The sequence below is a fragment of the Mastomys coucha genome, unplaced genomic scaffold (assembly GCF_008632895.1).
Source record: "Mastomys coucha isolate ucsf_1 unplaced genomic scaffold, UCSF_Mcou_1 pScaffold15, whole genome shotgun sequence".
Taxonomy (NCBI): domain Eukaryota; kingdom Metazoa; phylum Chordata; class Mammalia; order Rodentia; family Muridae; genus Mastomys; species Mastomys coucha.
Genome location: NW_022196897.1, coordinates 14,507,522 through 14,534,513, shown reverse-complemented (window position 1 = coordinate 14,534,513; position 26,992 = coordinate 14,507,522). Strand labels below are relative to the sequence as shown.

Here is a 26,992-nt window from a genome sequence, read left to right as displayed (position 1 = left end):
CCACCATGTCGTTTCTGGGAATTGAACTCAGGACTTCTGGAAGAGCAATCAGTGCTCTTAACCTCTGCGTCATCAACCCAACCCCAGGATTATTAGAACTTTAATGAAGATGAAGAGAAAAATTTCCTCTCTGTTTAGGCTTGGACACAGGCTTCCATTTTTGGTTTTATGTCTTCTGGTATCTTTTCCCCTGCAAGATATGACTACAAGTAAGCTAATTCTCAAATAGTTAAGGCATTAGCAGCAAGGCCCACCTTCCATATGCATAGAGGCCACAGCCCCTGTTTATAGCCTTATACCAGAGCCACCATCCATCAGCAGAGGCAGCACCTAAGAGCAGTACTAAGAGCTCAGGTTCCTGCAGTGACACACATGCATCCCTGTAATCCTGATCAGTCTTTTATCCTCTCACTAGTCACCATGCACATTCCTGCCCCGTCCTCTCTACTTTCTAACTACTGAACCCAGTGACCTCATGTACCATGGCATACCATCTGCATGGAGACCTGTGAAGGTGAAGTCCTTTCTTCCTGACAATTAAGGTCAGGTCTGAGCATCTGCTTATCAGAAAGCTGGAGCCAAATGAATCATTCTTGACACATAGAGCTTGGATCTGTCTACCACCTTTATTGAAACCAAAGGAGTGAGGAGGGTGGGTGTGGGAGGGAGGCCCTGTCTTCTCTTGGCACCAGGAGATCTGACTGCTGCTGCAGAGGGAGGAAGCTCTCTGAGTCAGGTTCATGCATAGTCACTGCAGGCATTCATCTGTGTACTAGGATTTTTTGTTTGGTTCACAGGAATCTATATGTAAACCCAGAGAAAAGCAATTAGATTGTAAGGTGTTGACATGGCCACTGTCTTTCAGAACATCATGAATAGAAGAGAGGGTGAATTAGTAAAAGCTGTTTTATTACCATCATAAGGAGGGTTGATGATGCTTGTTTTGTTCAGGTCTAGACTGTTCACAAATTCTTCAAAATCCATGAGCAATGTTGAGTCTGCAGTGTAATTACGGCGACCTGCAGACCAGGTGAGGATGGCAAGAATTAGGTGGAAAGGACTCTCTCTCTAGTCACTCACATGTCCCTTGTAGGACTTCTGTGACATAGGCAGATTCAAGCAACAAATAGGGTGCTTTCTCACAAAACTCTCTGAGAAGGATGCAGGCCACATAGGAACAATCAGGAGGAAATCAGGTCACATCCTATTTGGAAGGTAGGTGTACCACATAAGCACATGGTTGGTTGAGACTGAAGCAGCTAGTGAGTTTCTCTTCAATGGGTTCTTATGAAGGTTCCCAACCACTCATCCATGGAGGGCAGAAAACTGATTTAGAATTTTAGCTACACCCAGACCTTGAAGTCAGAGACTTCAACCCTGACTCACTTTCCTCCAGGAATATAGGCAAAGTTTGAATGTGACAGCTTGGGAAGCATGAAGTGGGAAGGAGAGGTATCCACCATTGACTAAATCTCTGCCTTTGTTCTGTTCTCAGGTCCTGTTAGCAGGACACCATCCTACGAGAAGGTCCTCTGTTAGCAGGACACCATCCTACGAGAAGGTCCTCTGTTAGCAGGACACCATCCTACAAGAAGGTCCTCTGTAATACATCCTATGCCTCCACAATACACATTGAGGAAGACCTTTTGCATCACCCTTCATGCAGAATAATATTTTATATGAGTGAAGTAGGTGAGCAGCTAGAGACATCAACAGGTTTTGGACAGCGCCATAGCCCCTGGGGTCCTTGGTTACAGTGCGGAGTTAAGGTCAATGGGCATCAATAGGTGTTTCTGCTTATGTCTCCATGTCTAGGCTGAGACACATTTTTGTTAAAAATCTCATGCATATACAGCCAGAAGAGGCTAATGAGGTTGAGGGCAGGAGAAAGAAATGAACATGCACAGGTGCCGGGAACCTCCTGGTCCGGGGCAGAGTAGCAGTGGAGTCACAGAGTAGGACTCTGGTGATGGCTTTAAAGTCTGAGGTTTTAGAGCTTTCTAGCTCTCTAACTGAAATGCGATGATAACTTCATCGTAAAAACTTTCCTGCTCTTTCTGAGGGTAAAAGACTGCTGGCTTAGGCGATTAACACCTGTAGCCTAACAGCAGAGGATTAAGCAATGCAGTCTTTGTTCTATCTCAGCAGGAACTGCTGGGCTCTAACTTTCAGCCTGCTAGTCAGAAGTCCCAGGAAGAAAAAAGGACCCTTAGAAAAGTGGTTATAGAGTTTATTACTAAGTTGTAAAAAGTTTCCAGCGAAAGCTATCTAAGAGAAAAGACCCTAAGTGGGGAAAGGGAAAAGAATCTACTCTACAGATAGCTCCTCCTCATCTCTTTGTCCTCAGTACTTATACATCTTTCAGAATACATGATCACATACTACAAAGTTCAAAGTTCATCATAAGTTCACACAGAAAATCAAATCATAAATTGAAATAGAAGTCTAAAACAGTGAATGTTTACATGCATGTCCATTAGGAGTAATTATCTGGCTAAATAAACGTCCATCACCTGTCTCAGCTCCACAGGTTCTCTGAAGGTTTAAAACCATAGCTAAGTTATTAGTGAAGTTTTGCATAGATAAACTCAGTTGATATTTAATCTCCTGTCCTAACACCTATAATAAATTGTTAGTTCCATTTTTATGACCTTTGGTTAATTGTTTTACAACCTCTTGGAATGTCCTCTAAGTAAGAGAAAGCCTGGTTACCATCTAAAAGTAATTAAGTGGTGACACTTGGGAGACTGGCAGAGTTCTCATTGCAGCTTTGACTATCAGAAAAGGACCTAATAGCAATCCCATTATAAAAGAGCTTAATAATCACAGATATAATTTTAGGAAAAATTTTGAGACAGGGTTTCTCTGTGTAACCCTGGATGTCCTGGGACTCACTCTGTAGACCAGGCTGGCCTCGAACTTAGAAATCTGTTTGCCTCTGCCTCCTAAGTGCTGGGATTAAAGGAGTGCACCACCACTGCCCGGCTAATTTTAGGAATTCTTATAGGATTATCATTAAGACTTAAGTCATCTATTTGTCTATATGTCATTGCTACAAGACAGTACATCTTCGTGGATCTACAGAGATCTGCTCCAAAGGGGTGTGCTACTACTTAGTAATTGTTATATATGTTTAATAATAGGAAAAGCATATTAATAGCAGGAATCTTTCCTAAAATGAGTCCCCTACAGTCTTGCTTAATAAGGACGCACCTGCCACAGATTATATAATAATCTGAAGCAGGACACTTCAGGATGATCACCTGCTAGTTATCAGCTTGTCCCATTATGGCTCCTGACACACAGGAATGCTGGATTAGAACAGGGGAGAGAGGCCAGTGGAAGACCTTGGTAGGAAAAATCCTTGAGAGAAATTACCATGAACTTTCTGTCAGTGCTTTGAAGTTTATGAAAAACTTCAGGGATCAAGATGAGGATAAGGTCTCAGAGGTTGTTGGTGGAGGACAAGTATTCAATTCTCAGTGGATACTTTGGAGTTGTGTACATTCCATGGGTATGGCAGTGTCCAGAATGTGAAGAGAGACAGCTTGGGAATTCGGACCAGAAGGCCTACCTTCCCAGTAAAGTGACTCATGACTGATCTGTCAGATAAATCTCTACATGCTTAATTTTTGGCATTAGGTCTCTTTTTCTCCCTCCCTCTCTTTCCCTTTTTTCCTCTCTCTGTCCCTCTCCCCTGCTGTGTGTGTGTGATGTGTGTGTATGTATGTGGTTTGTGTGTGTGTATGTGTGTAGTGCGTGGTATGTGTGTGCAGTGTGTGTTGTGTAGTGTGTGTTGTGTGTGTGTTGTATGTGTTGTGTGTGTGTGTGTGTTTGTATGAACCTGCACATACACTGTTTAGAGGATGATGGTCTCCACATTACCTTTTTGAGAAAGAGTCTCAAATTCAATCTGAAACATTTTTTGGCTGTACTAGCTGATGACCAAGGGTTTTAGGGATGTGCTTGGCTAACAAGCATGCTCAGCAGTGCCATTCTTTGCATGTTACTGCTGTGTGATGTGTCAGGTATATAAGGTGTGATATAAGTAGCAAAGAAAGTACTGCTAGCCTTATAGTGAACACCCTGTTGTTATCTCTAGTCCATTCTATATGCTGTAAACTGTCCAAGTGAAAGAGAAGGAAATTTCAAGTTTTTTCCTTCCAAGCACTCATCAAGACAAAAACCTGAATCTTCCTTAACTTATTGGTTTCTGCCTTTCCTTTTAAATTGGCAATGAGCTGTGGACTTCAGGATCTCAGAACTATGTGGCCATAGGGGAGTATCTTGTAAACAATAGGGTGCTGAATGGAGCTCTAGTGTCATAGCATTAGCCACTGGAATCCAGTCCTCCTATTATGATAATTGCACTGGTTTCCAGTGGACAAGCAATATGCCCAGTGGCACAGGATTCCACTTACATTTCTATTCAGTGCAGGGGTGCACCAAAGTCTGACTGAGAATGAAGAAATGGTGTTAAGGATGGGTGGATGTGCTTGGATGTAGGTCTTAGACAACAGGAGTGGTCATATGAATGTTGAGGCTGACAAATCCCTCTCACAAAGATCCAGAAAGCACAGCAATGACTCACAGGCAAGGAGAGAGAAGTAGCAAGCAGCTCTGTACCAGTGCCACAGGAAGCCATTACCAACATCAGTAGAGTTGGGTATGGGATGACGTACCCATGAGCATTGCCATCTTCTGGTGTACATTATTGGTTATACTATTTAAGCCGGCTATAGCAAAGTTCTCTCCTCCCATGAAAGTTATGGAAATATAGTGCCACATCCCTGCAGACAAAGAATAAGACTTGTAGCTCCAATGTATTCCTTAAAAAAGTCTGTGAAATGGAACAATGTGAATATAAGCACTTACACAGAGTGAAGTAGCAAGGAAAGTCCTTCGCTTCATTCATGGCCATCTTGAACTCAACACACCCAATGGGTTTCCTGGACATAGAGCAGAAGCATGATGCTCTCCTTTACGCCTGCCCTATCCCAATCCACTGCTCAGTGCACAAGAGTCAGGTGAGCTCAGCCCTTCCCCACAATATATATATGTGTATGTATATGTGTATGTGTATATGTATTATCAAAGCTAGCTACATTCCCAGGCTTCTCACAAACCATGTGTTCCTATATTGTGTTCTATGTCACACCAGTATGGAAACCATAGGTATAGATAGGTGCAGAGCTGATGAACAAAATATACTCTAAGTTCAGAGAAATCTTCCAACCAACCCACTCCAGACCATTTTCCATGAGGATGTTAGGGTCTACCTTTGGTCTCCAAAAGTTTCGCCAAGGGCCTATCTCAAATAATCTTGCCCATGATTTACCTCTACACTCCTAAATGACCTCAGAATTCATTGAAATCCTGAACAACCCAAGACTCTGTGTGGACTCTGATTTCTCAAAGATCTAGAGCACTATGCTTGGCATTTCCTGTTATTCTTAGTGTGCACAACTACAAAATGCCTCAGCTAAGACACTGTGTCTTCTGTGCTAAGCTCACTTTTCCTGGGGACATCATTCTTGCAGTTGCAGAAGTCAACTGACACATTGCCCAGACAGGAGAAGAGGACTCCACTCTCATATTCTCCATTTAGCTGAAGTCAAGGACATGTGAAGATGAGGAAACCATGCAGCCAAGAACCAAGCAGAAAGACTGAGGGCAGGTACTCACGAGATGTTCATCCTGAACTCCAAGTAGCCAATTTTGTTTTTGGCCAAGACAAAGGGTGGCAGCGGACTCCTCAGCTTTGCTTCTGGGAGAGGAAGATTTCCTGCCCAACGAATTATGTACCAATATCCTAAAAGCTAGATGGGGGAAACCACTACTGAGGAGGACATGAAGGAGAGAGATAGTGTCAGACAAAAGGGTTTTAAGGTTGTAGCTGAAGTGGGGACAGAAGAGAAGTTTGGGAAATATCCCAGTGCATTCTGAAGGGTCAGGGAGGGCTTAGTCATGTCCACTCCCTCTAGATCATTGGCAGGCTGTTTCAGACAAGGTAAGGCAGAGATCTCCTGGGAGATTCTATTCCTGGGATTGCATATGGCCATAGGCCCAAACAAACCATTCAAAAGAAATAGAAAAAAGTCACTTACAGTATAAGGCTGGGGGAAGAGTAGAAAAAGATCTAAAGTGACTAGCCTTAGGTAGATAATACCACCACAAACTTGCTAATATTGGGTCACTGATGACCACCCTAGCTGTGTGCACCTTGCTCCTGGCATCATCTCTCTGCATCTTTCCACTGTTATGGACTACTCACTAAGGTGGGAGTCATCAATGCTCTCCCACAAACTCATTCCTACTTAGGGGTATCCATGCATCACAGAAATTCTGAAGTGCCATTTATGTGGGATTTATGTGGGATTAAGGGAATGTCCTGGGGAACCCAAGCTGACAGATGGAAGCAGCTTGTCTCCGTGTGGCAGAATGACCAGATAGATGCTTCCATAGCCCATCCTATACCTGTGGATACTATTTGCCTTGCAGAAAAAAATGAAAATACCATATTGGATAGCAGATCCTAGGGAATAACAAGAGGTAGCCCACTCATGTCCATCAAAGAACCCAGATTATCATCAAGTTCAGCATCATGATACTAAAAACTTGGCTTACACATAGCACACACAAAGATCTCACCTCGTCTGTTTTGGCACACCTGGAACGATTAATATAGCATCCCACAGAGTGCATGGTCAGGCCTATGGTCAGCAGGAACAGTCTCATGGTCGCCATGGTGCCTCTGTCTACCTGGCCTCTGTGAAGCATATTTATTTTATAATGGATGCCAGACACTCCCATCACACCTGCACAAAGGCTCCATACATGCTGTGGACTGATTGCACTGTTTTATTTGGACCTCTTGTGTGACATAGACATGATAATAAATGAGAAGTCAAGACCGTTGGGGAGCTTAGTCTATGCCCTAACTCTTAACCTCTCTTGCAGCTTGGAAAGAGGGAGATCAACAGTTCTGAGACAGGGTGACAATTTCTGTAGGAGACACCTGGCTCTTCCTTCACTCATCCTGAGGAAGCCTGTTGGGGAGGGGGGTGTGATATCAGAATCAGAAATTCTGCCGGAGAACCTAGAGCCAGAAGATAGCCAGGCTCCTGTCTTCCTACCTTCCCATGGCCAGGCCCGGTTCCCACCATGCAAGAGAGCTTCCATATCTCCTCATCTCAAAACTCCCATATTCAAGTATGGTTATAATACCCTCTCCACACTGTAATACTGAACAAACTGTGCTCTGCAGACGAGCGACTTGAGAGCTGAGCTGCACCCTCTTTCTCCTGCACCCTTTCTCCCGTGCTCTCTTCCACTCTGCATTAGACCCAGGACTCTGAAGACTGCCTTGTCCTACACAACTTTGTGGTTGTCTTTCAGCCTCCTAGGAGCTGGGCTTCAACAATGTCCCCAAATCCTCCAATTCACCCTTTCTTTCTTTTTTTTTTAATTAGATATTTTCTTTGTTTACATTTCAAATGTTATCCCCTTTCCTTGTTTCCCCTCCGACCCCTCCCCCCATACCTTATTTCCCCCTCCTCCTGCTCACTAACCCACTCACTTCCACTTCCCTGTCCTGGGCATTCCCCTACGCTGGGGCATCGAGCCTTCACAGGACCAAGGGCCTCTCTCCTCACTGATGTCCCATAAGACCATCCTCTGCTACATATGTGGCTGGAGCCATGGGCCCCTTCATGTGTTCTCTTTGGTTGGCAATTCACCTTTTTTAATGTTAACTGCCTTTCCTTTCTCCACACTCCAAGAGAAATTGGGAGTCAGACCATGGATTGAAGCCTCTTAGAGATCCCCACTCTTTTCTTCTCCCTTCTTTTTCACAAGACAAATTTTTTGTTGTTGTTGTTTTTGTTTTTCGAGAAAGGGTTTCTCTGTGTAGGCCTGGCTGTCCTGGAACTCACTCTGTAGACCAGGCTGGCCTCGAACTCAGAAATCCACCTGCCTCTGCCTCCTAAGTGCTGGGATTAAAGGTGTGCGCCACCACTGCCCCGCACAAAAACTTTATTGTCCTGCTTTTTGGAGATGTGTTCCAGTGTGTATGTGTATGTTTGCATTTGCATGTGATCTTGGGCAACTATATGTAAGCATGCACAAGTCTATTTATCTCTGTGTGGTCAAGTGGATGCCTATCTTTCCATGTCAGTGTCTGTGTCTGTGCCTGTGTTGGAGTGTGCACATCGTTTTTATGTGTGTCTAGTTCTCTGTGTAAGCATATCAGTGTGTGCATCCATATCTTTAACTGTATCATGTTCTGTGAATGTCTGTGTGTGAATACTTTGTCATAGTGCATCTTCGGACTTCTCTCTCTCTCTCTGTCTCTCTGTGCATCTCTGTTTCTGTATGTGTATGTGTGTGTATATTCATGTAAGAAGGTCTTTGAGTGAGAATCATGTGCATCTGTGCATATATTTCTGTGTTTATGTTCATTTTACCCGGCAGTTTCCCTCAGGCTCTTGTATCCAAACACTTCTGCAATTGATAGGAAATATGTGCCACCAAGTCTCAGGAGAAGACAAGGTGTGCTGATAGAATCCACCTCCAAGTCTTAATAAATTCTTATTTATTTATTTATTTATTTATTTATTTATTTATTTATTTATTTATTTGGTTTTTCAAGACAGAGTTTCTCTGTATAGCCCTGGCTGTCCTGGAACTTACTCTGTAGACCAGGCTGGCCTCGAACTCAGAAATCCACCTGCCTCTGCCTCCCAAGTGCTGGGATTAAAGGCGTGCGCCACCACCGCCCAGCTTAAATTCTTGAAACTTCATGATGCAAACCAGCTAGAGCCATCTGACATGTTTCACCTGTTTCAGGCACTGCAGATGGACATAATTCCAGTATATTTACATATGAGATTTCTAAGGAATATGTAATAAAAGAAAATAAAAATTAGAGCAGAAACTAATGAGATTGAACAGAAAAGAACAAGGTGAACAGTCAATTAAAAAGCGAGACTTAAAAAATGAACAAGTTTGAAGGAAATTAACTAAAACAATCAAAACAAAACCACACATATATATTAAAGATAAAACAATGATTTTTATATCAGATGGTAAATGAAATTGAAAGGATTTTTATGTACTGTATCACAATACATGGGCTGGTCCAATGTTCCAGATACACATGTAGCAGAGGGCTGCCACATCTGGCCTCAGTGGGAGAGGATATATGTAATCCTGCAGAGACCTGAAGCACCAATGTAGAGGAATACTGTGGTAGTTGCTCTCTCAGAGGTGAAGGAAAGGGTGGTTGGTGGTAAGGAACTCTGAGAAGGGGGACTGGAAGAAGGGGTAACATTTGGGATATAACAAACAAACAAATAAAATAAATATTCTTTGAAAGAGAAAGGACCATCTGTGAGGGTGGAAGCTGAAGAAATGCTGATTTGACAAGAATCAACAATTTCTCCTGGAAAGATGATGCCATATGCTCATCCTCCAAGAATCTGGGTCCCATTCAGATGGGAGTTTCTTAGTCTGCATTTTTCATTCAATGTACAGGGCCACTCTTCCCTCATTGTGTCCCCATGTCATACATAACAAGGCAGTATCTGAACAGACCTTGACCTCTGAACAAATACATGAAGGGCAAAGTGAGTAAAAATAACCAGTGTGGCTGTAGCTGGTACTGTCCTGCTTGAGAGGTCACTATGAGGGTCTAGTAATGCTATTCACTCTTGCCCCTCTTGACAGTTCACTTACTGCTGGGTCCATTACAGAACCAGTAGAAGTCCCCACTGTAGCAAGACCCCTGTCTGAACCTGTCCGTATTTGAATCTGTGATATAATCTTCCTAGACCTGCTCAAGTCTGGTAGCTTCCCCAATTCTATTTTCACAAGTTCCAACACCTTATGAAGCTATGTGGGATGTCAGTTTATTTAAATAAACTTCTAGGATATAAATATCCTACAGGACTCCAAGATGCCATGATCCTTTATGTCTGACACCTACTGGGTTCCATAGCTCCTCAACATTGTCATACAGCTTCCATGACTTCACAGATAGCCACCAAGAATTGCTGCTTTAGTCATTACTTGGACAGGGGGTCATATCAAGAGTGTGGTCCAGTAGCAGTGTGTGTTCAGCATGAGATGGTCTTCAAGGGTATGTCTTAGTGTTCTGTGTCCAGGGAGAAGAATATTCCAGCAAATGTGCTATTATGTATTGGTACAGAGCTGCCTCAGGATTCACACTTTTGGAAGGTGGCTGTGACAGAAAAGAAGCACAGAGAGATGAGGGTGCCTTTTTCTAGTATGGGAGCTGAAATCAGAATGTAGCTCATAGGAAATAGATTCCAGTTGGGGAAGTTCTTTCCCACAGGTACTATGAGGACATTTCTGGGAGAGCATGGTCCTCAAGCACAATCTGCCACCTTGACCAGGTAAGTCACTAAACATCAATAATGGGTGTTTTGAGTGGGAGATGGAGCCAAATGGAGACCATGGTATGGGAAGTTTTGGCAAAAATGGGTAGATTCCAAAGTGTCCTGGGATTTAACTACTGGCCACATTCTTGAGACACCACTTATGCATGGGCTTGCAATGTCTCTCTTATATCAAAATAAGAGTTCAAGCATATGGGCCACAGAGCTCAGGTACTGAGGATTCTGAGCTCTTTTAAAGTTCTTCCAAGGAATAGCTTATAATTGTGAGGTTCAGGGACATACGTTTCTGTAGAAACAAAGAAAAACTCAGGATTGAGGAGGTATGCTGGATGAAGATTCAGATCTTATCACACCTGTTTCTTAGATGCTATCAAGGCCCTGCCCTGTTGTTTCCTTGGTGGGAGAGGAGGGCAAATTGTAAAAGAAAAATGAGACACTAGTGACACAGAGAAAAACAGGATTCACTTAGAGTAGTGGTGATGTAGGAGGTCATGGAGAAGGGGTGTTGGAAAGTCTAGAGGAGAGCATGATCTCTTCAGTGGACTTGCTTGTGTTGTCTAAAGTCGCTTATTAACTTCTCCACTCAGGCACGTTGATGTTTTATTGGTGGAAAGCATTTCTGCTGTATGAATTTCTTGAAATTTTTTTGTGGTCCTTTCCTATAGACAGAGGCCAAATAAGCAAAAGGGTCATAACTGCACAGCTCTGCAGGCATCAGTACTAGGACAAACTCATTTCCCAGAACAAGGGGCTTCACCCTGCTTAGGGTGCAGGCAGAAAAAGAGGAAGCAGTTACAGTAGAGAGGAAGCACAGGGAAGGAGACTGTAGCCTGCAGGCAGTTTCAAGAAGACTGTGTATATCCTAAATGGAAGTGATGGTCTCTGGGTTGCAGGGATATTAGTCTGTCTTTCAGCTCTAAAGGAGCAGTGGCAAAAAGGTTCTCTGTTAGGACTCCACCATTCAAAGTGTTCTTCATGAGACCTCAGGGAATGGTACTTAGTAGTTCACTGCTTGAAACGGCAATAACACGTGGTCTTGACCTTGAGGGTCATATCTGCTCTTTCCCCTGACAGTCCATGTTCAGCTGACCTTTCTTACCTGGATCTTACACACTACAGTTTTTATGGTATATCTAGAACCTAGACATCCATTGAGTCTCCGATGCTTAGTATTCTAGTCTCCCACGCCAAAGTGTACCTGATGCACATCCTCTGACTTTGGTAGTAGAGACCATACAGGAAATGGAATGACTAGGGCACTATCTGTCAGGTTTGCATCAGCTCCACCACCCTCCACCCCTGGGTCAGACCTCTTGGGGAGGTAGAACTGCCACTGCTGTTGCCACTGTTGCCAGCACTGCTTGGCTATTCAGAAGTGCCCAAGACACCGCTCAGCGGGTAGGAAAGTACATTCTGAGATGTGGGAAAGCCAGAGGTGGTTTATGGAGGTCCCCGGGCCTGTGACAAGGCAGGGGCCCCAAGGTTCTCAGACTCTTGGACATACAGGTGCCACTGGGAGTTGCTGGAGAGCAGAGAATGGAGTCAAGGGCCCAAGGGCAGCATCTAGCCTGGGGCCGGGGAGAGGGAGAGCTCTGGCTTGTCCCAGCAATGATTGTCCTTAACTTGGTGGAAACAGGCTTGGTGGAGGCTGTGGCTAGAAGCACAGAGAGGCCTTTTGTAGGATAATTAAATTGTTTAAATTGTGGCTCTGTAGTCGAATGCCTTCTTCATGGCTCCCCATGGCAGGTCTTGATGAAAGAGACAGTTCATGGTTCTAAACAGTTTATTTGTTGTTCATGGTGGAAAATGGATTCACAAAACCTCCTTCTCAGGGTAGGCCTGAGATTGAATACCTTTTGCAGGGAAGAATATCTGGGAATAGAAGCTTATTGGCTATGCCCTCTCTGGGCTTCTAGTACCTCATTAGCCTAGAGAACTCTATTTTGGGCCTCTGTGACCATAGGGCATGTTTCTTTTATGTGAGGAGCATGGCACATGTTCCAGGTCAGGAGTCTGGCAGGGATCTGGGTGTCGCCTAGTCCTCAGGTGTGTGCCCACCAAGTCCCCAGGTCTCAAATTGTTTGGCATGGTTTTATGTCTGAAAACTATCTCTGAGTTTTCCCAAATAGATTTCCCATTCAAATAATTTCCATTCAAGGTAGAAGATATAGTGGCTCATCATTGGCTGCTCATAGGTGTACATAAGATATGTGTCCAAAATTATAGAGGAACAGAGAAATGGCTCTGTAGTGTCTGATTTCTGACTAATCATACTGATTATCATACTAATCATATAATGCATAATCTAGAATATGTTAGCAACGACTCATGAATTCCCAATGATATAGAGCCTGAATTTGCTATGGTCTCATCACAAGAATAAAATTTTCTCCTGGGAAGGTGACATAGCATGTTATAGAGGATGGCCAAATGGTGGAAGGAAAGATGGATTCTGGCACTTGACATGGGCCCTAATCAGCTACCCTGCTAGTTCTAAGCCTCCAATTCACTATGGGTGAAGGGAAAGAAGTATATTGAGGGAAGCATGGTTTCATCTGTGAACTACCCATGACCTCTAAGGTCACATAGGACTTAACTAGTTAGCTCCTCATGGGAGCTAAACAGGACTGGTGTGTTTCAAGTTCCAACAGGAGGGTTAAGCATCTACTTGACAAGCAAAAATCTCATGGAAGATGTACAAGAATCCTGCCAGTGAGGAATTACCTTGATTATGATAATCGAAGACTAAAGACCCCTCTTAATTGTGGCAGGACTATTCACTGTGCAGGAGAACCTTGATAGTGTAAAGTGGAGAAAGCCAGATGAGAACTCGCATGCAAGTATCTCTCATGTTCTTCTGACAACATAATTTAAATGAATGTTTCAAGCACCAGATGCTTTTAATTCCATGCTATAAACTGTACCTTGAACAATGAGGTAAAGTAAACCCCATTTCTCTAGTCACTTTGGACAGTGTTTTATATCAGCAACAAAAGAAGAAGGGACTCACAGGCTCTGTATTGGCTAAAGTTCTCTGTTTTCTCCATCAGGAATTCAACGTGGATGCATTTACCATTATGCCTACAAAACATGAAACACACTAGCAGGTTCTTTCAGAACTCACAGCCAAACTCTGCTCAGCTTGCATGGTGACCCAGTGACTTCTAATTTTGATATTAGTTATCATTCTGATTTTGCATGGATGCTGAGATGGTGTACCTTCAAAAGAAGAATGTGCTTGTCATCAACACTCAAAGCATAGATGAGAAGGGAAGGGAAAGCTGGGAAGATTCATGTGATGACATTCAATTAGAAATGATAGTACTATGCATGTTACCATTTCCAGGGCTCTCCTTACAAAAGGAAAAATGCTTCCATAGGACTCTCCAGCTTCGTGGTGTTCAGGCCATACACTATGGGCATCGTGTACCCAGGCCTGGAGACACATAACAGACAGAGTACTGAGCACACCACATCCCAGGCCAAGCTGTTCCCCAAGGCTCCTGCACATTAGCAGGGGCTTGCAGAAATGTTACAGACTGCAGCCCATGACATTGTCTGCTCCCATTCACAACTCCTGTGTGTGTTTCTTAAAATGTGTCTGAAGACTCATTTTCCATAGAGGCAGGAGGTGTTTATAGCCCAAGCCCCAAAAGTCTAGCAGAGTTTTTTTTTAGCAGATAACACTACATATATCTAATCTTTCTCTCTCTCCCTCTCCCTCTCCCTCTCCCTCTCCCTCTCTCTCTCTCTCTCTCTCTCTCTCTCTCTCTTTCTCTCTCTGTATGTGTGCGTGTATACTTGCTCATACCCATGAACTGTTCAGTGAACAATGGTCTCTCCATATCATCCTCTTGACAGAGTCAAGAGTGTATGTTCTGCTGGTTGGACATCAAGGGCTCTAAGGATGTGCTTGGGTAACAGGTATTCCAAGCTGTGGCCAGCTCTGCATGTTCATGCTGGGGTTCAGAAGCCAGGCTCTAAAAATTGCAGAAAAAGTACTCCTAGCCCAAAAGCAAATGTCCCCATCCTGTCTAGTCATTATATAAGCTGTAAACTGTCCAAATGAAAGACAGAGGGAAATTACATGTCTTGTTCTCCCAGGCATTGGCCAAAGTTTAAAATTATGTCTCCTTTCACTTATATGTCCCTTCCTTTTTTTTTTTTTTTTTTAAATTGATGAGCTGTGAACTTTCAGACTTCAGAACTCTCCAGCTAATGTAAATGAAATATAGCTCTGGCTTATGGCACCTGATATTGGTAACCTAGTCTGATTACTGTGAAAAGAACACAGGTCTCCAGTGGATGCACAATATACCCAGTGACAAAGAATCCCTCCTATAACCATTCTCAGACCAGGATTGCACCAAGGGCTGACTGAGAGGGAAGGAAGGATGTTCAGGTCAATGGATGGTGGATGGGTTTGTTTCTTAAACATCATGAGTGGTCATTTGAAGGATGAGGGTCATAAGACTAAAACAGCTCTCTCCCAAAGAGCCAGGAATCATGCCAATGTCTCATAGTTGCAACACAGAGCTATGGGATCAGAAATTAGGAAGTTGGGAAAGCCACATATGAAGGAGGGCATGATGGAGAGAGATAACAAGAAGGGGCTTCAGGCTAGATCTGAAGGTGGAGCAGAGGCAGAAGGGGTTCTGGAAGCATCTCTGAGGGTCAGGGGGACCTTGGTCATGGTCAGCAATTTGCATCACTGGCAGGGTGTTCCAGGCAAGGTAAATCAAGGATTTTACTGGAAGATGTTGCTGGAAATGGATATGGCCATGGCCCTGTACAGATTGCTCAAAAAGTAATAGAAAGTCATCACCAACAGGATGAGGCTGAAGGCATAGTGGACAGAGATCAGAAATTACTTTTCATTAATAGAAAACAACACCACAAAACCAATGAGTATTGGGTCAATGATGATCATACTCATCATACGATGGTGTGTTTTGCTCCTGGAAGTTCCTGCCTTCTTCCACTTTAGGGACTCTACCCTAAAGATTTCAGTTATAGATACTCTCCCAAAAACATATCCTGATGTAGTGCTATCCCTATGCCACAGAAATAATGAAGTGTCATTTTCATGGGGTTAAAAGAATGTCCGAGGTTAAGAGAATGTCCTTACAGAGCCCACAGCTGTAGAGTGAGGGAATTGATCTCTGTGTGGCAGAATAGCCAGTCAGATGCCTCTGTAACCCACCCATCTGTCTATGGATATTACCTACCCAGCAGAGAATATGAAAACTTTATGATGAATGATGGATCCAGCCCTCACCCTATCCATCATGGTGACACTGGTCCTCCCAAACTGGTTCCCACCTTCAGTCTACCAAGAGATCTCACCTTGTCTATCATGGCATACTTAACATAATAAATGCAGCATGCCTCCACCACAGAATGCAGGGTCAGGTCTCTGGTCAAAAGGAACAGTAATACAGTTGCCATGGTTCTGCTCTATACCTGACATCCAAAAAACACATTTATCCTATGCTTGGTGCCATACTCCCATATCTCACCTGCATAAAGGCCCCATCCACGTGGTGGACTGATTGCACTGTTTTATTTTGTTCCATTTTGGGCATAGAAATAAGGATAAATGACACTTTGGGACTTCTGGGGACTTCAGTCAGTGCTCTGACTTAATTTTGTTAATGCATGTCTTTTTATTGGGGAATTGAATCCATTGATGTTAAGAGATATGACCAATGATTGTTGCTTCCTGCTATTTTTGTTGTTAGAGGTGGAATTATGATTGTGTGGCTCTCTTCTTTTGCGTTTGTTGCAAGAAGAATAATTTCTTGCTTTTTCTAGGGTGTAGTTTATATCCTTGTATTGGAGTTTCCCCTCTATTATCCTTTGTAGGACTGGATTTGTGGAAAGGTATTGTTTAAATTTGGTTTTGTCATGGAATATTTTGGGTTTTCCATCTATGGTAATTGATTGTTTTGCTGGGTACAGTAGCCTGGGCTAGCAGTTTTGCTTTCTTAATTTCTGTATGACATCTACCCAGGATTTTGTGGCTTTTAGAGTCTCCATTGAGGAGATTGTTGTAATTCTGATAGGTCTGCCTTCGTATGTTGCTTGACCATTTCTCTTTACCACTTTCAATATTCTTTCTTTGTTCTGTGCATTTGGTGTTTTGATTATTATGTGACAGGAGGAATTTATTTTCTGGTCTATTCTATTTGGCACTCTGTAGCCTTCTTATATATTTATGGGCATTTCTTTCCTTAGGTTAGGGAAGTTTTCTTCTATAATTTTGTTGAAGATGTTTACTGGTCCTTTGATCTGGGGATCTTTGCTCCCTTTTATACCTATTATTCTTAGGTTTGGTGTTTTCGTTGTGTTCTGAGTCTCCTGGATGTTTGGTTTAGGAGATTTTTGCATTTTGCATTTTCTTTGACTGTTTTCTCAATGCTTCCTATGGTGTCTTCTATACCTGAGATTCTCTCTTCTATCTCTTGTATTCAGCTAGTGATGTTTGCATCTATGACTCCTGATTTCTTTCCTAGGTTTTCTATCTCCAGAGTTGTCTCCCCTTGTGATTCCTTTACTGTTTCTGTTTTCATTTTTAGATCCATTTTTAGATGGTTTTGTTCATTTCTTCACCTGTTTCGTTGTGTTTTCCTGTATTTCTTTAAGGGATTTATGCGTTTCCTCTTTAACAGCTTCTCCCTGTTTATCTGTGTTCTCCTGAATTTCTTTAAGGGAGTTATTAATGTTCTTCTTGATGTCCTCTATCATCATCATGAGATATGATCATAGATCAGAATCTTGCTTTTTAGGTGTGCTGACCTATCCAGGGCTTGCTGTGGTGGGATAACTGGGTTCTGATGATGACAAGTAGCATTTATTTCTGTTGCTTATATTCTTCTGCTTGCCTCTCACCATCTGGTTATGTCTGGTATTAGCTGGCCCTGTCTCTGACCGGAGCTTGTCCCACCTATGATTTTGGGTGTGTCAACACTCCTGAGGGACAATCTTTTTCTGTGAGTGATTGGGGTATGATGGGCTGTAGCACAGGGTCAGCTCCTGGGCACAGATCTATCTTCATTTTTTTATCTGCTTCTTTATAACAAATTCCAGTGGCCCCTTATGGCTCTTTTATTGTGTTGGGTCAGTTGGGTGTGCAGTCTTGTGCTTCCTCAGAGTTTAGTAAAGGAAAGAGATATGAAGAGCTGTGAAAGAATCACAAGAAGATCCTGAATGCTCCAGGTTCTCCTGGTGCTGTTCCTGGCCAAAGTAAGTCTTGGAGGCAGAATGAGGAGTGGACTGAGTAATGACACTGAAGAAGAAGTTATGTTTGAAAGGATAGATTGCATTACTCTGCTACTGGGGATAAGACAACTAACCCATCTCTAGGACTCAGACAGAGGCATGGATACTTGATTAGCAGCTTTTACCTGATAAAGTACCTCATTAGAGGCATGTAACAGTGAGCAAACATGCACAGCTCAGTCTTGGGGTACACCTTCTTTAAAACCCAAGGAGATGTGGTCCCATTTGGCAAACTCATATGTCTGGAATCTGGTGGTTATGATACAATCTGACATGTTTTAGTTTCATTGTTGATTGTCACACAGAACTCTCTTAACAGTGTGTGTCTCAGCTCTGCTGGTAGAGAAAGGTTGTTAACTGTGCAAACAAGATGTGTACTGACTATATCCTGTTATTTATTCAAAATGGCTTAAAGTAGGTCAAGTTAGTCACTGTAAAATAAATTGATTCTTGTCTAGGCCAATTGTCAAAGTTGATGTTCCCTGCAACATGGAAGAGCTTGGAGCTTTCCTGTCTGTTATCCACAAATGAACCTTGAGCTGACTTGAAATCTCTACCAGACAACTCATTCCATAACTGCTCAATTAATCCTTCCTCAAATGTCAGCAGTACAAGCTACGTTCTTTACCATGTTTCAACATGAGAGGTACTGTTAGCATCCTCACTGCCCTCTGAAATTCCATAAGCTTGATCTTTCTAGGCAGCATCCCCAAAGGAATACTTTTGAGATCCTTATACAGCTCTTTTTTTTTAAACATTTATTTTTATTTATTTTATGTGTATGAGTACACTGCGAGCGTAATTCATTGTAGCGTCTGAACAGAAGAGGGTGTCAGATCTCATTACAGGTGGTTGTGAGCCACCATGTGGTTGCTGGGATCCGAACTCAGGACCTTCGGAAGAGCAGTCGGTGCTCTTACCCGCTGAGCCATCTCACCAGCCCCTTATACAGCTCTTGTAACAACACTTCTTTCATCTGCAGCAGAAATCCCTTCCTAATATCCAACAAAACAATTCTAAGGCCTGAGACCCACATGTTCATGCTTCTTGTTGCAGTGACTCTACTTGTCAGTATCAATTTCTTCTTTCAGGTTACTTCATTAGAAGTGTGACACAATACAAATAATAAACAATACATTGGAGAAATTATTGAATCTTTATCGTATTTCAGGAGATATTGTTCTTTATGTAAGAAGACAGGTGAATCAACTCTGTCTGTGGGTACTGAAGATTGACACCATCAGGTGAATCAGGAAGTAGAGTTCTGTGGCAGACCTAGAGGGGGATTACTCTGGCATTCATCATCTTTCACTGTGGCCACAGTGGCAAAGGTTCCAGTATTCTTAACACAGTGACTCCAGCTCAGGTCCTAGAAGACCCAAGAGCAAACTCATTCTCCTGCTTGTAGAGAGAACCATTTGTTTCCTAAGACTTCATTTTCCTTCTGCGTTTGTAATGAAGAATTGCTATTCCATATTATCACTCTATGTGTCCTATAGGTCATTGTCAGAGACTGTGATCTCTGAGGTTGTATTAAACATTTGTGGCGAATATAGGCCTGAACAGAGCAGACATCTTTAGCCTGTCTTGTGGTGGTAGAGATTGAATTGTTCCTCATTTCCCCTAACTTTAATGTCAGGATGTCCATGTAAAATATGACCACAGAGGCACTCTTTTGAGATCTCTGTGTCTCTCTGGTGCAAATAGAGTCCTGTGAGTGATCTGAGAGCCCTAATGTATAAAGCAAGCTCTGCAGAGCAAATTCAGAAACCAGGAGCTATTACCTGCCACCTTCTGCATTTGAATGCAGAACTCCTTCTGCCAAGAGTGGACAGATCCCAGTGCCTAGACTCCCCTATGCCTTCTTTCAATAAAGCTGGTCCCTATTCTGGGCACATGTGTGACAATCTAATGGTTCCCAGCTTTGTGTTGATCAGGTGAAGGCAGATGATCAGAACTGATCACAATCTTAGAATGAAAGAGGTATTTTGGTATTTACAGGTCTTCATAGAGGAGCATCTCAGGACATCAAATGTCACAGCACATTGCAAGCTGAACATGTGTAGTGTGGACAGTACTCCTGTACCTTCACAGTTTGCCCTGGTCTTTCAACTGTGTTCACTTCAGCAAAACATTCCTTTACATCTTTACCCCAGTAAAACACCATCCAACACAAGTGACTCTCCAAAGAAACCTTAGGTTTCCACTTCAGAGTCCCCTCTTCAGTTGACACTCTCTATTCTGTAGCACATTATGGGCACAGAAGGTAGGTAGCCTGGGCAGAAGTTCATATAATATTTTTGGAGGGATGGTAGTACCTGCCTCCAGTCTCAGCTTCAGATTTAATGACCTCTCCACCTCTTCCTGAGTAGGGGACTGAGCACATGGTAGAATATCATCAGAAGAATACTAATTAGAACAAAATTCACATATATAAATAAATATATCACAACTACAACTACAGTCATTACTCTGTGTGCTAACTTTAAAATTTGGGAAAATAAGTACAAAATAAAACAGTTAAAGTTATATCCTCACTGTGTTAACACATTCCCCTCTCTCTATTTCACTCTCAGTAAACAAACATAAAGTCCTTAGATTGGCCCACAGCTTATTGATGCTTCTTCTCTACCCTCCTCTATCTGGCATATGGCATCTTCCTCTCCCTTCCCTCCTCTCCAGTCTGTTTTTGGCTCAGCCAGGATCCCTTCGGCTCTTCCAGTCTCTACTGAATGTAACTCCCTTCTGCAGTCCTCTACTTCTTTATCCTTTTTGGCTCATTTCCTTCACTTCCTTCAATTATATTTCAATATAATTGGAGGAACCATTCTAATATCAAATAAAATCGACTTTCAACCAAAAGTTATCAAAAAAGATAAGGAAGGACTCTTCATACTGGTCAAACGAAAAATCTACCAAGATAAACTCTCAATTCTGAACATCTATTCTCTGAATGCAAGGGCACCCACATTCATTTTTTTCTTTTTTTTATTAGATATTTTCTTTATTAATATTTCAAATCTTATCCCATTTCCTGGTTTCCCCTCTGAAAAAAAAGCCCTATCCCCCCCTTCCTCCTGCTCACCAACCAACCCTCTCCTGCTTCCTGGTCATGGCATTCCCCTACACTGGGGCATAGAGCCTTTACAGGACCAAGGGCCTCTCCTCCCATTGATGACCGACTAGGCCATCCTCTGCTACATATACAGCTAGAGTCATGAGTCCCACCATGTGTACTCTTTGGTTGATGGTTTAGTCCCTGGGAGCTCTGAGGGTACTAGTTAGTTCATATTGTTGTTTGTCCTAAGGGGCTACAAACTCTTCAGCTCCTTTCTCTAACTCCTTCATTGGGGACCCTATGCTCAGTCCAATGGATGACTGTGAGTCTCCACTTCTGTATTAGTTGGGCACTGGCAGAGACTCTGAGAAGACTGCTATATTAGGCTCCTGTCATCCAGCACTTGCTGGCATCTACAATAGTGTCTGCAGCACCCACAATAGTGTCTGAGGCACCCACATTCATAAAAGAAACTTTACTAAAGCTCAAAGCACACATTGCACCCCATACAATAATAGTGGGAGATTTTAACACCCCACTCTCAGCAATGGACAGGTCATGGAAACAGAAACCAAACAGAGACAAAGTAAAACTAACAGAAGTTATGAAACAAATGGATCTAACAGATATTTATAGAACATTTCATCCTAAAGCAAAAGAATATACTTTCTTCTCAGCACTTCATGGTACCTTCTCCAAAATTGACCATATAATTGTACCACGGGCCAGCCAGTCTGGGCTTCCCTCAACCTGTGGGGGGGAGTGGGGTGGGGTGGGGAAGGGTCCTAGTCAGGTAGACAAGGCGTTGGCAAAGAAATGACAAACAGACGCAGCACAAGGGAGTACAGATTCTGAATGTAATTTGTACAAAGTAGAAATCAGGCTTATTTGGTATACAGAGAACAGGGCAAACTACAGAAGTCACATAGGCAGGAGATGGTTACATCAAGGTCATTTTTCAGACTAGGTTGTCCTGGCAGCCCCAAGGTAAACTCTCAGGGTCTGTCTGAGGCAAGTAGCTGAAGGCCATGTTCTAACATTCCTTGGCTATAACATAGATAATTAGTGGGGGAAATCCTACAACTTCTAACTTGTCACTGGCAGTAAAACAGTTCTTCTGTCTTGTGTGAGACTGCTCTGATAATAAGTGCCTAACTGCTATCTCTAACTCTTGAGACGCCCTGTCTGGTAAGACTGCTTCTTACTAACAATTCCAACCTAATTACAGCTAGAAAATCTATTAGGATTATTGAAACACTGTAGAGGCCAGGAAATAATGTTCAATCCCAATTTTAGCCATAACAAAATATTTCTTAGGACACCTTTATACCTGAATAAAGAAAGCATGCAGATCTCTCCACAGACTTAGCAGAGATCAATCTGGAACACGTCTAAGTTAGGAGATGCCAACAACTGGCTGAAATACCCAGGAGACAAACTCCCTTTGGAGTCATGATGCCTCTTGTCCATGATCAGGTTTTAACCCTGATACTGTAGACCTACTGGGGTAGACGAGTGAGTGCAGCATAATTGGATACAAAACAAGCCACAACAGATACAAGAAGATTGAAATAATTAGTTGAACCATATCAGATCACCACGGACTAAGGCTAGTGTTAAATTCCAACAAAAATAATGGAAAACACACATATACATGGTAACTGAACAAAACTCTACTCAATGATAACTTGGTTAAGGAAGAAATAAAGAAAGGAATTAAAGAGTTTTTTAGAATTTAATGAAAATAGATACACATCATACCAAAACTATGGGACACAATGAAAGTGGTAAGAAGAAAACTTATAGCTCTAAGTACCTCCATAAAGAAACTGGAGGGAGCTTAGAGCATACCTGAAAGCTCTAGGAGAAAACGAAGCAAATACACCCAGGAGTAGACAGCAGGAAATAATCAAACTTAGGGCTGAAATCAACCAAATAGAAAGAAAAAGAACTATAAAAAGAATCAACAAAACCGGGAATTGATTCTTTGAGAAAATTAACTAGATAGACAAACCCTTAGCCAGACTAGCCAGAGGCCCACAGACAGTATCCAAATTAATAAAATCAGAAATGAAAAGGGACACATAACAACAGAAACTGTAGAAATAAAAAATCATCAGATCCTACTGCAAAAGTTTATACTCAACTAAATTGGAAAATCTAGATGAAATGGACAATTTTCTAGACACATACAAGGTGCCAAAGTTAAAACAGGATCAGATAAAGCATCTAAACAATCCCATAATCCCTAAAGAAATAGAAGTAGTCATTAATAGTCTCCCAACCAAAAAGCAAAGCAAAAAAACAAAACAAAACAAAACAAAACAAAACAAAAACCCAGGACCAGATGGGTTCAGTGGAGAATTCTATCAGACCTTTTAAAAGGACCTAGTACCAATACTCTTCAAACTATTTTACAAAATAGAAACAGAAGGTACACTACCTTCATTCTATGAAGCCACAATTAAACATATGCCTAAGCTACACAAAGACCAAATGTAGAAAGAAAACTTAAGACCAATCTTCCTTATGAACATTGATGTAAAAATACTATATAAAAATTCTTGCCAACCGAATCCAAAAAACACATCAAAAGAATTACTCACTATGATCAAGTAGGCTTCATCCCAGGGATGCACGGGTGGTTCAATATGTAAAATCCATCAATGTAATCCATTACATAAACAAACTCAAAGAAAAAAACCACATGATTGAAGGAAACCGACCTGTAGTTTCTCTCTTCTCGTGGGTGATTCACGAACTGGGGAAGTTGAGTTTCTGTGAAAATAAGCGGGTTAGGAGACAAGGAACGACACTAAGTACATTTATCAAGGTGTGATCTTTACTCAGTGAACCGGGATATTTATAGCTAAGGCAAAACAATCTTATGTCTTTTAGCTCTGTCAATGATGTCATTGCCTCTGGCCAGTCTAGAATGAGCCCTGATGTGGCCAATGTCGAACCGATTCTTACGTGCAAGAATGATGTTTTGTAATTTGGCAAATAAAGTTCTTGTTGGTGTCTCTAGCTTAAAGTTGCCAGCTGTCTCGAGCAATGGTAAGCTGTTGAATATGTAATAGCTGTGTGTGAATAAATTAAATGTATCAGGCACAGGTTCAAAGACCTTTAAAACCGCCGTTAATTCAGCCAATTGAGCGGAGAGACCAGGAGTATTTATGACCACCTGTTTTCCATTAATGAGATAACCAGCTCTTTCTTTGGAGGTTCCGTCAGTAAATACCATGAGCGCGTTGTCAATTGGCTTCTAAGCCGTTATCTTTGGAAAGATAACTTCATGTATATTTAAAAACTTTATTAGTTTATCTTGAGGATAATGGTTATCTATAGTTCTTAGAAATCTAATTTGAGCCAGTAACCAATTTGTACAATGTAGTTTCAGCCAAGAGTCTTGTTCTATAGTAAAAGGATGAACAATGATATCTGGCTCTTTGTCAAAGTAAGTTATAGCTTGTTTTCTACCAAGCATAATCATCTGTGTAACAGCTTTATAATAAGGCACGATATTATGTTTAGGACACATTCTTGAATGGATCCACAAAATAGGTGCCTTCTGCCACAACAACGTCGTAGGAGCATGGCTAGTATTGAAAATTAATAAATGTAATGGCAGAGAATAATCTATGTAAGTAATAAATTGATTCTCAATAGCCTCTTTTACCTGCTGTAGAGCAGATATTCTTTCTTTAGTTAAAGATCTAGGGGAATTAGGATCAGAATTACCTCTCAGAATATCATATAAAGGCTTCAAGTCTCCAGTAGTAAGTTTCAGGTAAGGACGAAGCCAATTAATATCACCCAATAATTTTTGAAAATCATTCAAGGTTTTCAATTGGTCTCTACGTATAACTATCTTTTGAGGAATAACAGCTTGATCTGTAAGTGTAAAACCTAGATAATTATACGGATCCTGAGTCTGCACCTTCTCTGGGGCAATAATTAACCCTTTCTCATTAAGGGCAGCTTGTAAATCTTTAAAGCATGACATTACGTCTTGGGGAGATTTCCCAGCAATCAAGATATTATCTGTGTAGTGGGCAATGTAAATAGATGGCCATTTCTTTCTTATAGGTTCTATCACCTTAGCAACAAACTTCTGACATAGGGTAGGGCTATTTGCCATTTTTTGAGGCAGCACAATCTATTCAAATCTTCTCATGGGCCCCTTGAAATTCACAGATGGAATACTGAAAGCAAATCTCTCACAATCTTCAGGGTGCAAAGGGATAGTAAAAAAACAGTCTTTTAAATCTAAAACTACTTTGTAAAATCTCTTTGGGATTGCCACAGGAGATGGCAATCCAGTTTGTAAGGTACCCAGTAATATCATACATTCATTAACCTTCTTTAAATTTTGTAACAATCTCCATTTGCCGGACTTTTTCTTAATCACAAAAATAGGCATGTTCCATGGAGAATTTGATTCTCTCAGATGGCCTGCTTCTAACTGCTCCTGCACCAGCATAGAAGCTGTTTGTATCTTTTCCTGAGAAAGTGACCACTGACTCACCCACACAGGAGTATAACTAATCTACCTGATTTTATCTGCATGGGGCACAGGAAGGGCAGTGGCCGCTATTGAAAATGTGTCAGATTTCTATCATCAGCGTGAGGCTTATGGCCTCTGTATATATCAATGTCCTGCTTGGACTGTTGTCTAAAATCCAGTTCATTTAAGCTACATAAAACTAGCCCCATCTGTGATAACAGATCTCTCCCCCAAAGAGTGACCGGGAGATTGGGCACGACGTATGGTTGAAAAAGTCCTGAGTTACCTTTCTCATCACTCTAGGTAAGTAGTTTAGAGCTTCGTTTTGGATTGTTAGCATATCCAATCTCTTGGAGGTGAGTGATAGACTCAGTCAGAGACCAGGCTGAGGGCCAGCTCTGAGCTCTAATAATGGACACATCTGTTCTAGTGTCCACCAGTTCCTTGAATAATTTTTTTTCAATATTCAATTTTAAATAGGGCCTTTTATTCATAATAGACTGTATCTAAAATATTTTAGGAGCACCAGAGCCTCCCTTTTCTGTCTCATTAGTAAAAGCCTTAGCGGACATAGGAACCAGGATAAGCTGAGCGATTTTTTCAAATGTGGGCACAAAGGTGATTTCGCGTGGGGAGGATGTCACAACTTTTAATTCTCCTGAATAGTTCTGATCAATAGCGCCTGGGTAAGCTAGTAGACCATCTACAGCAACACTGCCTCTGCCAATTACAAATCTCTGAGTCTGTGGAAGTAATGGACCAAGAATTCTATTGGACAAAATCTTAATTTCTATGTCTGGGGTTAACACCGTGTGCCCTGTGGAGTATAGCTCCACTCTTGCACATCCTGGTCTTGTCTTGAGGAGCTCAGGTAAAGGTCTTCTTGTATAGGCAGTCTCTGGGTCCCCTGTACTGCCTCTTGATATCTAGACGGGGCCTGGGGCAGGCCCCCGCTCGAGTTTTTTGAGTGGAAATTGTCTTGACTACCCCTCTTAGATTTTTTTCTCATCGGTCTACCGTTTCTCCTTCCTGTTTTGATCACCTATTTTCTGTCTAGCACTCGCTTGCGGTTTTCTTGCAGTACTTGTTCTATCTGGACATTTGCGTTTAAAATGGTTGAAGCTGTCGCATATAAAGCATCTTCTGCAAGTATGTTTGTAGGCCAAGCCCCCAGGGGCGGGCGTCTCTTGCGCCGCAGCTGCCACCGCTACGCTTTGATAATATGTAGGTCTCATGTTAACGCACAGGCGAATATATCTTGAGATGTCTGTTTGTCTTTTGTGAGGCAGCAAGATAGATTTACATGCCGCATTAGCATTCTCAAAAGCCAATTGTGAAATCAGAGGCCCCTCTGTATACGAATTTCTCAGCGTTTTGCTAACTGTCTCTTGTAGCCTGGCAACGAAATTCTGAAAGGGCTCCTCTGGACCCTGTCGGACACCGGTCAGACTCGCCCCATCTACCCCTTTAGCCAGAAGCTTGTACCAAGCCCTGTGTGTCACAGTAGCAATCTGATTTAGCACCCCTATGGGAAAATCTATTTGTCGAGTGCATCTTTCAAACGGGCCCTCTCTGAGAAGCATATCTAGGGTCTACTCTGGATTATCTGTTTGAGTATTCTGTATGGCAATTTTCTCGCTAAGCTCACGCCATTCAGAAATCTGTAACAGGTAATCACCGGAGGATAGCACTGCCTTACACAGAATTTTCCACTCTTGAGGTAATAAT

At 42.2% G+C, this 26,992-nt stretch overlaps 1 protein-coding gene across 1 annotated transcript; it reads right to left on the bottom strand.

The window, feature by feature from the left end:
• Positions 1-602: 602 nt before the first annotated feature.
• LOC116091904 lies at positions 603-6,754 on the bottom strand. Its single transcript, XM_031373336.1, has 6 exons — positions 6,652-6,754; positions 5,686-5,819; positions 4,876-4,949; positions 4,683-4,790; positions 915-1,019; positions 603-801 (listed from the first exon to the last, which is right to left on the bottom strand). Exons 1-6 carry the CDS (start codon positions 6,745-6,747, stop codon positions 773-775), a joined length of 546 nt encoding a protein of 181 aa, XP_031229196.1. The 5' UTR covers positions 6,748-6,754; the 3' UTR covers positions 603-772.
• Positions 6,755-26,992: the final 20,238 nt, after the last annotated feature.